Source organism: Perissodus microlepis, chromosome 17 (assembly GCF_051167445.1).
Source record: "Perissodus microlepis isolate ML-2025 ecotype Zambia chromosome 17, ASM5116744v1, whole genome shotgun sequence".
Lineage (NCBI taxonomy): Eukaryota > Metazoa > Chordata > Actinopteri > Cichliformes > Cichlidae > Perissodus > Perissodus microlepis.
This window is the reverse complement of record NC_140477.1, coordinates 10615125-10626301: the sequence shown is the minus strand read 5'-3', so window position 1 is coordinate 10626301 and position 11177 is coordinate 10615125. Positions and strand designations below refer to the sequence as shown.

The window sequence follows — 11177 nt, the reverse complement described above, 5'->3', positions numbered from 1 at the left end:
CAGAGTTTCAAAATATATTTAAACCTGAAAGGTGTGTTTTGGTTTTGTTGTCTTAACTAATTATTGTGGAAAGAAAATATCACAGTGATTTAAGAGTCATTCAGGTGTGTTCATCATTTGCAAATAAATTATGATTCATCTCATAAATCATGAAACACTGTCCTACCCTCCATAAGATGCCTTTAGGGGTTAAAAGTATCAGGATCGGTATTGGTATAGGGAATACAGGCCCTGTATTTATTTGGTTTCAGACTGATACCAAAACTTGCAGTATTGCACATCATTAGTGCAAGCTGTTACAAAAGGCAAAACACGAAGAAAAAAAAAATGCACATATCTGTTTCACTTTTCACTAAAATTTTATTTACATATAAAAACAAAACAAAAGAAAATACAGCTGCACAGTAAAAGTGACAGTATTCTTATACTCAGTTTGGAGACTAAACACACAAAGCGCCACAGTTAATCTTCAGACAGCTTACAAAAAAACAGAAATTATTACTTTTCAAAAGTAATCTTCATTTCTATTTTTTTTTTTAACACAAACTTTTTAGGTGGACATCAGCTTTTTTTTTGTTATTGAATTCATAGTGTGGCAGTGTGGCAACTACTAATAACATAAATAATTCTCATACACTTCTATGTAACAAAATGTGTCTGTGTTGACTAAGTAGCGATTTAACACAGTTTACTTCAGCATCATTTATCCACAGTAAGTGTAAACACACGTGACGATAGTAGGTGATCATTTGGTTACAGCACGAGTACAGCGGCAGATTTTTTTCTTTTATAGAGCAGTTGACTCTTCCCTTTTGTTCAACATCATGTAAGCAGAAGAATCGAGTGATTTGTACATCTGGAAATATAACAGATTGAGAAATCTATGAGCAGCTAATACAGTACACACAGAAAGAGAGAGAGAGAGATGGAAAATTCTGCACTTTTTATTTTCAGATCTGAATAAGCTCCTTGTGGAGCATTATCAAATTTTTTTTTATTTTTTTAACTGAACTGAGGAGGATGCAGTTTTGACTTAATATTTACAACAGAATAAGAAAAAGTAGAAATACAGCTGCAAAAAAATGTAGAGGAAAAGTTGAAATGTACAAGTAAAAGAGAGCCATTCATTTCAGTCCAATGCAGCAAAACTGTAAAGTAAGTTTTCCTCCAATCAAAGCAGAAAGTGTAGAATTATTGCACCAGGCAACAGAGTGTGTACATATAACTACACAGTTACAGTAGCTTATTTAATAAAAGAAAAAAAAGGCTTTACTATTTAAGGCATCGAAAATGAAGTGTAAAAGAAGCTATGAGTTATCGTATGTGGATCCAATTTCATTTTAGTCCCAGTGTGTATTAGAAATTCTTCAGGAAGTGCGAACATTTAGCATTTAGCAATTATTAGTATTTATAGGGTGAGGGGGCGTGTGGGTAATGGTTAGTACCCCAACTGTACATAAGAACAAACAATTGATAGATACATAGTAGCTTGAAGATAGAGCAAAACATTAAAATATAATACAAGAGAAGACTTGCGTTAAACAGTATTATGCAGCTTCTGCTGCCCTAGGAGTGATGAAATACTCGTGTCATAAGACGTCAATAAAAAATATTAAATATAGCAACAACAATAAAAAGACATTTTAAAATAGTCTTCTAGAATTGGTGAAATCTTTTTAAAGAAGTCATTCATTGATAATCCCAGGAAAAGTAAACCTGGTTAATTCATCCTTGACTGGCACCGATAGGAGCGTCGGGTCCCACCGTAACACACAGAGCTTGAAGTTGTAACCAGCAGGTTGGAGCTGATGCAGGCGGATGAATGAGTCGGTGCTTCAGGATAAAGACATCTGGGTTTCTGAATTGTTTCAAGCCATGTACGGTTTTAGCTGCCTTATTTGACTTATCATCCTGGAGTTGCTTTTAAAATTTTACTGGACAGAAATAAAATATAAAAATAATTTCTTATACACAACACTTTTTATTCTATTTTATCCCTTTGCATTTTTTTTAAGAAAAAAAATGACCAGCTTTGTTCCATCTTAACGTCCAGGCATTGGGATTTTGCTGCACTTTAGTAAGAATTTGCGAAAGTATCCAGCACTTTTTTTTTTTTTACCTTGCTATGTACGTACACCTTAAAACAGTCTATTTCAGCTATGATTTTAGAAGTCAGAGTCAGCGTCCATAAGCTCCGCCTCCATTAAATTGGTCCTGGAGTGGATGGGTCCGTAACCAGCCCTCCGGCCTGCTGGTACCCGAGCCACGTGGGCCATTCTTTCTGATATTCCATCAGTGATATCCATATTTCCAGGGTAGCGTGAAGACGCACTAGGCTGCCAATTGGAGGGAGGGTAACGCGGACCAAGACCCAGATCCTCTGGACGATCTCTGAAGGTCAGGGGGTCAGATAGCATGCTGTGGCCATAGCCATTCTGGCTGGTCTGGTACTGCAGGTAGGGACACTTCTCCTCGCATGACAGACGGCGTGAAGGTTGGAAGTCTGGGTAAGACCCAGGCAGAACTTCCTCCTCAATCTTCTGTTGTTGTCTCTGCTGTTCCCGCAGATTGGCAACCAGGCTTGGATGAGGAGGCAGTTTGGGCAGACGGGGCACTGAGCTGCGACCAAACTCACGCTGGCGATAAACCTGGTGGTCCACCATCTCCTCGACCGGACGCACCTCCTTCTTCCTCTTCTTCTTCTTCTTTTTCCTCTTTATCATTTCTGGTGAAATTTCGGCCTCCACCATCCACAGGCGGTTCCTCTCCTCTGGAGGGGGCACTGTGACAAAATAATAGAAAGTAAAGATTAAGATTTTTTTTTTTTTTTTAAACCCAAGGTCTAGAACATCTGATGTGAAATTTATATTCAAGGGAGTTGGTGTAAAGCCAGAATCATGGTCTCCGGAGCTCACCTGGTGTACCAGTGGGAGTAACAGAAATGTCCTGTGGGAGGATGGCACCTCGCCTGGCCACCATCTTTGTCACATGCTGTGCCCAAGCTGACGACATGTCATTTGATGGCTCGTTTAGGTCAAAATTGATTCCGGCTATGAAAGAGAAGAAAAAAATTAGAACCAAAGCCAGTTTTAACACTGGAAGTCCAGGCTTCTACCTTTCTACCTTTAAAGTAGCGTCGCTAGAATGCTTTATTAGCCCTGAAATAATCAAGCGTAAACAAGTGTGGCAGTAAACTCAAGTTTCTGGTAAAGCAACCCTTGTGAGGAGAATTCTATGAATGATATGCATACAAAACCATATTAATAGGAGTTGGGACATATTGCAATTTCAGCTGTTCACCACAATGACATCTCTGCACTCAGAAGTATTTATCTGAATTAGCTCAATGACTTCACTGAAATACTCACCCACTGGTCCTTCGTGGGACACGGTGTGCATGCTGAAGGACAGCTCTTTCTCTGGATCTTTGTGGAGCTCCTTCCTCATCGCGAATGCCTTGGCGATCATCTTGCTTTTCTTTATCCTCTTCGGTTCATTATCGCTACGGCCGATGATCCTGGCAAAGTAGAATGACGGATGGCTACATGAATTTTTCTGAGAACAAAAATTCAGTCCTGATCCACTGATAGCAAGAGATTGAGACCTAATGTTTTGCAATCCAACAGCTGCCATTTGACCTTAGATAAAATGCTGAAATCATCAATCAAGCTCTGTCATGGAAAAATACAGAGTAAGAAAGCCTTGGCCTTGACTGAAAATGCAAACCCCCCAAAAAATCAACAGTGCAAACTGAAATGCATGTACTGGGGGTACACAACGGGACTAAATGCATGTGCGTGTCTTCATACTTTGAAGTGATGGGGATACAATCCAAACCTTTCAGTTATTTTGGACAAAGAGCAAGCATTTAACACACCGCTATCACTGTACATATTAACATGGACAGGCGTGTAACAATGATTTTAAAAACAGACTGTTGCTAAATTTTTTTAAAAGAACATTAAAAAAGGGCAAATAATCATCATAACCTACAGTATCTCTTCATTGCTATAGCCATAACACCAGAGACGTGTTTGCAGAAGTTTGTGTTAACTTGCTCACTTGCACCAGGTGCGTTTCCAGATGAGGATGGTGGCTTTGGTCCAGACCCAGGTGCTCATGGCGATACCCGTCCCAAACATGGAAAACAGGTTAATTTTCTCCACCATCAGACTGGGGCGGTTCTTAATGGTGCATTCTGGGATGGGCTTGTTTGTCTGAGAGGCGATTGTCACGTTGGCCTCACACCTGTTGAAAATACGACAGAGATGATTAGTCTGTGTCTCCAACAGTGCCCACAGTGTGTGCCTCCCACACCTTCTAGCTAGTCATATGACTGAGGTGCATTCAAATGCTGGATCTGGTTAATAAGAAGGTCTTTTACATGTTAGGGTGGGGAGAGAGTGGTTTACATTTTTGAGGCAAAATTCATTCCAGTCCAGCCAGTGTCAACACGGTGGGGAAAGAGGGCTGCATTCACTGCTTCATGCTGAGTGGTTAGACGGCGGTTTGGAGTGTGCATCAGGTTGTGGATATCTGTGTGTGACTGGATGCGGAGGGTGAAACTGAGAAGTGCTGAGGTATAAAGCAGCTTTTGAAGCAAGCAGGTGTAAACTTTAACACCTTAGGACTTTAACTGCTGCAAAACTGTAAGGCAAAACTTCCTTCAGTCCAGACAAGGATTCGAATGACTCCATACTGATCACTACCACTGACCATTTTAGTTCCACCTAATCAAAACTTTGGTGCATAATGAGTATATAAATAAAAGATTAATAGCATAAAAACTAATGTTATTTTACCTTTTCTAAAATTTTTAAACAACAACTAAATGTCAATGCAACAGAAATGAAGTAATGCATGATATTAACATGCTTTGGTTTATTAGTTCTCACAGGTAGCTGCACATTGGCCTAATCAGCAAGAGATCAGCTGGTTAAATCCTAAAAGAAGAGCCAAAATCTCAGGCCTCAGACTGCTCAGTGTATGATGTCACTGAGAAGGGGTATCCTTAATATGGTCACCCCGATCACCTTCCATTCAACCATCTGTTTACAAGGGGTAGCCAATGAAAAGAAAGTTGCCTTAAAGGGAGAGGAGCAGGTCTCCATGAGGGTCTGCAAACGTTAAATACTGTGAGTGGAGCCAATATTGGTGGACAATATTAGCTATTTGCCAATATATTGGGACTGGGATTTTTAATGGCCGATACATTTTTTGTGGCATAAAACATATGGAAGAAACCGCCTTTAAGCATGTAACAAGTGTTGCTTAGTTTGTCCACCAGAGGGAACTCTGCAACCTCCCTATTGACAACACATTTTCGGAAGAACACAGCACAATAACCAGCTGATCCAAGTAGACTCAGGCAGGGTGTAAACAAGTAATCAACAACTGGTAACGATAAAGGAAGATTACTTTTAAACTACTTTATCATATTATGTTAGGACTCATAAATAACAACAAATAACAAATATTGGGGGAAACTATTTATGTGTTTTGTGTTTGAAAGAAAAAAAAAAATCAGCCAATATATGGAATGTTTAAATCACCAAATATTGGTCTTAAAAATCGGTCAGGCTATAGTGACAATTTATCCAAAGGTACTCTAATAGATTCCAATTATAAATATATGGAGATGGAAATTAGCATAATAGGTTTACTTTAAATTAATGTGACATATTTGGAAAAATGCAGGTATTTATTTATTTATTTTTTAGGAGATATGCATCCTGGGCCTGGCATTGTGTTCCCTTTAAGGTGGAAAGGGTAATATGCTGTGCAATAGCAGTGGTGACTTTGTTAGTGTGAGCCGTAAAAACACATAAAATTATATGTTTTCTGTCTAAAAGAAAACACAACTTACAGCACATAATCCCTGAAGCTTCTTTCCCACTCAGCTTGGTTGAAGAAGTCATAAAAGTGGCAGCCAAAGGTTATAAAGACAAAACCAAAGGCAAGGAATCCAAATATTCCTGTATCGTAAAGAAACACAAGGACAACAAATTATATGTAAGGTATTAGACGCTTTGCTCCTTGTATACGTCATACAGAATAAGAAACCTTAATGCATTATTACATCGGCGTAACTCTGTGCTGAACATTTTTTTTTTTTTTTTTTGGGGGGGGGGGGTCATAACCCCCCTAACCCCCCTGGAAATTACACCCCTGCATTATTAAAATGCCTGATTTCTATGATGAACAAGCAGTTAAGCCCAGGTTTCAACTCTCAGGATGGTTTCTCTCTGATATTGATCAGGCGAGAGAACTTACCAAGTCGCAGCATAGTCTCATTGATTTTGCTTGCTGCTTTCTCACTCAAGAGACCGGGGTGGTTACTTTTGATGGAAAATAATGTCATAACACCTAGAAACAGAGAAATGTTTTAATTAAGTCTTTGCAAAGATTAAAGAGTAACTTTATGACAGTTTGTGTCTCTTTTTAGCTCAAAACATGACAAACCAGTTCTTCGGAACTCACCTCGAATGAGGAAGTAGCCACCAACAACAAGCACCACTCCAATGGGTGCCAGCACAAAGCCAGCGCGATACCTGTAGTTCTTGTAGCCCACAAAACAGATCCCGCTCACAGAGTCTCCGTCAACCTTTAGACAACCAGGCATAGACAAAAGGAATCATAAAACTGACCAACCTCAGTTGTAAAACATTTTAAAATCTCAAAGAATGAGGAATTTTAGTGAAAAGCCTCATACACACCTCAGCGATTGCTAGGATGGCCACAGTGAGGACAAAGGGGATGGACCAGGTGACCATGTGGAAGTAAGAGGTTCTACCAGACAGTGGCTGGTGAGTAGTGCCCAGAGCTTTGAAGGATGTGTGCCAGGCATATGTCAGCATGACAAACCAAATCACACCTGACATCAGGGAGTAGTAGACGATGATGAAGATGGTGACACATGACAGCGTTTCCGAAGACCTGAAAAGAGCAAGATTTGAGAATTTCTGTGATTTTTTTTTTTCTTTTTCTTTTCTTTTTTTGGGGGGTGGCATGCGGAGGGGAAAAAAATCACATGAAATCGTATCATATTTAACGCTGAGATTGAGGTTTTGCACTCACGAGGGCTCCCCGAGTCGCATCGTGTTGTCGCTCTTGCATACAATCTCTTCACGTGCGCCATCCAGAAATTGGGCCAGCCAGCCGATGCTGCCCACAAAGAAACAGGCGTTGATGTAGAAGAGAATGACGGCTGGGTAGCGGTTGGAGTTTTTCCAGTCTGCAAGAAATGTGGCCTGAAAAATAAAGAGAAATACTTAACAAAGTGAGAATGTGGCTTAAGTTAAATGTGACCCAATCCCGCCCAAAAATGAATGGCGTTATAGTTTGTCACACCAGGGTAAAGAAAGTGCAGAGGAGGGTAATGGTTCCAAAGTAAGCGATGTAGGCGTGCATGTCATTGTGCTCCTCTTCAGTGAACAGAGGATTGTCACACTGGATACCACAGCCCTCCACGTCCTTGTACCAGCTCGACTGAATGTCCGTCTTCACCAGAGGAGCTTCACACTGGCCTGATGTGTTGAACTTCAGCTTTTGCACCTCATTCTGCAAACAGAGGATATAATGGGTAGTCTTACAGCTGCCTAACAGTTTGAAATCATTGCTGTCTACTGGACCCTGACCTCTGAGCCCTGACTTTTTAAAAAAGTCTCACATGACATTACATGACAATTGAACATACCGAACAGCCCACAGGGAATTTGTCACATTTGAGAAAGCTGGGCCAGCCTCGCTCCCGATCCACGATGCTACATGGACTACGTGTAGTCAGACAGAGGCTCTGGCTGGGCAGTTCAACTCGGCCGTTTTCGCATTTGGGCATGTAGACGGCGCAGAGCAGAGGCTGGATGACCGACCAACAGCGAGGGGCATTCCGCAAACCTAGGACACAAAAACAAAACTGAAACTTCCTGTGGCATTTAACTTAGAGATGATAGATTCACCACAAGAATGACAATGATCCCATGAGTAGTTAGATTTATGAGACCAGTGATGATGACAGTGATGATCGTTATACACTTCCTATCAATTTCCAGAGCCGGAGGTGGAGATGTACATATTAAGAGAAGTTATGCAAAAAGGGAAAAAGAAATTATTCACTTTGAATATGACTGACTGAATCTGATTATTTTAATTTGCATGTTCTATTTGTACAATAGCAATTAATCGAGTAATCCACAACTCAGTCAGTGGAAAACAGAGAAGGTGGGCCTGTACAATATGAGAAAAATCTACAATGTTCAATGTTTTGTTCAATATTGCAATGACAACATATGATGAATAAACAAATATTGAGGCGTCCATATTACATTTATTCTCCAGATATGTGAAGGGATAAGGTGCTAAGGAAGCAGCATTAAGTTGGTGTTTTCTCATTTTGTTGTAAGATTGTTGCCACTGTTGAGCTCTTTTCATTTTTCATTGAACAGAACATTAAACATAAGAATGTTTTTTGTATTTATTGCGTTTCAGACAGTCTTTTACTGTGTGTTTATGGCCAATTCATTAAGTTCATTAAGTTGCACAAATAATGCAGTGCCAATTCAATTCAATTCAAATTCCAGCAGGTAGTTAACTGCATACTTTTCTTGACTGTTGCTCAGACATAAATAAATGAATATATAAAATAAATAAAACACATATGGACAAAAAAATGACATAAAAATCATTTTGTGTGACTGAAAATGAAAACTACCACATTCCTTCCCATATAAAATGTATATGTTTTAAATGTGTTTTATAAGAGATATATGCTTCATATCAAAATAGCCCCTTTCACAGTTTTCAAAATAGAATTATTAATGGAACATATTAACAGTAACTGAACACCCTGTGTATACTGTATACAGTATACATAATTGTTATAATTATGTTGCATCAAGTCATAGAGGTCTTACAGGTCTTATGGCTAAAATTGTTTCTGATTATTGTCCATATGGGGGCTGTAGATTTGAGGTTTGGCAGTCTGACAAAGTGAGATTTCGTGACATCAATTATAGGTCAGTTTATAGTCTAGATGATAAAAACTTGGGATTAAAAATTTACAAATTAAAAAAGTTTATTTTTCCATCCGTGTAACACTTATGTACGGGCATGGTTACAGACTTCACCTTATAATACTTGCAATTTTTTTTTTATTTATTTTTTTTACAAGAATGATTTACTAAATTAGTAAAAATCGAGACAAGTGAGACTCTTTAAGATCTGTGAGGCTGGCCTGGTACTGACAGGTCATTAGTGAGAGTTTATGAAGGTCAAAGTCTTCTTGCGGAATATCTAAAAACCCTTTTATCAGCCGATCTTCATTTGTTTCCGCTCTTAACACCTTTGAATGATTGTCCTTTGTTACCTTTAATGGATTTTAACCCCTCTTTTCCTCTCGAGGATCTTTTCCATTACTTAAACCTCCTGAGTACTTGTGAATTGTCACAGCAGGTCATTATCATGCATTTAACATCTTATCACAATAGAACAATACAAAGTAAATACTGATAAATACGGTATATTGACTGAAAAACAGCCAATTTTCAGAGTTTCGGCTTATTAAAAAGCTAAATTAGTTAATTGTTACTACAAAAAAAAGAAAAAAGCATTTTCTTAATTATTTACATGCGGTATCAAGAAGCTGACTTCTCTGACATAAAAGACAAACGTACTAAAGTAGCAAATATGAATTATGATTTTCAAATCATACCGGACCACATGGTCAACTTCTCAAAAGCCTCTTCTTGGGTGCTGGAGTCCTCCGCCAGGATCAGAGAAGTGTGAGTGTATGGTAAAGGCGATCCCAAACATGTGTTATATTTAAGCACCTCGCAAGTTGTGGTTTTCTTGCAGGTATCCTCAAATATCGTCCCGTTTGGAGAGAGCACTGCCCCGCAGCCAGAAAGCCAGGCAGCCCAGACGCAAAGCATCCCGTAAAATCCAACAATGGGGCTCCAACTCCTGGAAGACATCTTGGGAGGGGAGGGGAGGGGGGGGGGGGAGAGATTCAACTGCGCAAAAAAAGGGAGAAAAAAAATCACTTTGTTTTCTTGTGCTTCAGCAAACTAATGTACCGAAAGACCAAGATGGGTTGCTCTGTTCTTTAGATTTAGGATAGGTTTCCAAAAGCGGCATGGTATATTAAAAAAAACCCCTAACTTTAAAGTTTTCCCGAAGTCCTTCCAAACTTTTTCATTCTGCACTTCTCATCCGATCCCTTTTGGGTTTTCCCGAATTCCTTCATTATCCAAAATCTAACCGCCGCGCAAAATGTCCTCATGCGTTGAAAACGCGGATGGTGATCTTATAGCGGTATAAAGTATCCATTTGTGTCGTTTAAGCTGGATAGGAAAGTTGCAGATTCTTCTTCCCTCCCCCAACTTCCAAAAAAACTTGCCATGAAAAAGTCTGGATCTCTGTAATAGGATCTCCAGCTCACATGCGCCACCCCTTCTCCAAAACCCCCCTCTTTTTTTTATAGTGGCAGAAAAATAAGGTGATAAATTATCCTATATCTCTGTATGAGTTTGAAGAAGTGTTTTTTTCTCCGGGTGAAGTGTCTGATGAGAGGTTTTTGTTAAGTCCCTGTGAGCTGCACTCACTGTCTGCTGGTTGTTGGGTTTTTTTTTGTATCTCTGGTATGCACATGGTGGGGGAAAGCCAGGGCAACAAAAACTCCCTTCCCATCCCCCTCTGCAAGTGGAAGAATGTGCCTTATGGCAGACCTTCTCAGAGTTTCTCATCTCGAGGACCACCACCCCAAAACAGCACCGACCCTCCGGTCTGACAGGTTAACTCTCATGTAAGAAGGGTTTTGTAATTTATTCTTATTGACAATGTGAAGGGAGTAAAGATGAAATATTTGCATTCTTTCATCCCTGTGTAGGATCCCAGGTGACCCTCAGACATTTTCAGAGCAATTTTAATTACCTTGCATATATAACAGCCCCTGCATAATTCTGTTATGAGCTTTTTCATTATCTTTGAATAGGTACGAAATCACAAGCTAATAGGATACACAAATAGAAATAATAAGAAATATGTATATGTATGGGTATGGTATTTCTATGCATTTTGCAACAACAGTGTTAACAGTGGAATAGAAATCAGGGTTTCTCAAAGTTCTGATCACAGAGTGTAAGTGTAGAACCTCAGCATGTCCAGCATTTGTAATGCAT

The 11177-nt window shown here is 39.5% G+C and overlaps 1 protein-coding gene across 1 annotated transcript; it reads right to left on the bottom strand.

Moving 5' to 3' along the window:
- Positions 1 to 926: 926 nt before the first annotated feature.
- On the bottom strand, positions 927 to 10628 carry smo (smoothened, frizzled class receptor). Its single transcript, XM_084910737.1, has 12 exons — positions 9710 to 10628; positions 7697 to 7896; positions 7351 to 7560; positions 7078 to 7250; positions 6717 to 6936; positions 6481 to 6604; positions 6274 to 6366; positions 5867 to 5975; positions 4063 to 4248; positions 3369 to 3517; positions 2916 to 3050; positions 927 to 2782 (listed from the first exon to the last, which is right to left on the bottom strand). Exons 1-12 carry the CDS (start codon positions 9969 to 9971, stop codon positions 2166 to 2168), a joined length of 2478 nt encoding a protein of 825 aa, XP_084766863.1. The 5' UTR covers positions 9972 to 10628; the 3' UTR covers positions 927 to 2165.
- Between the last annotated feature and the right edge of the window lie 549 nt (positions 10629 to 11177).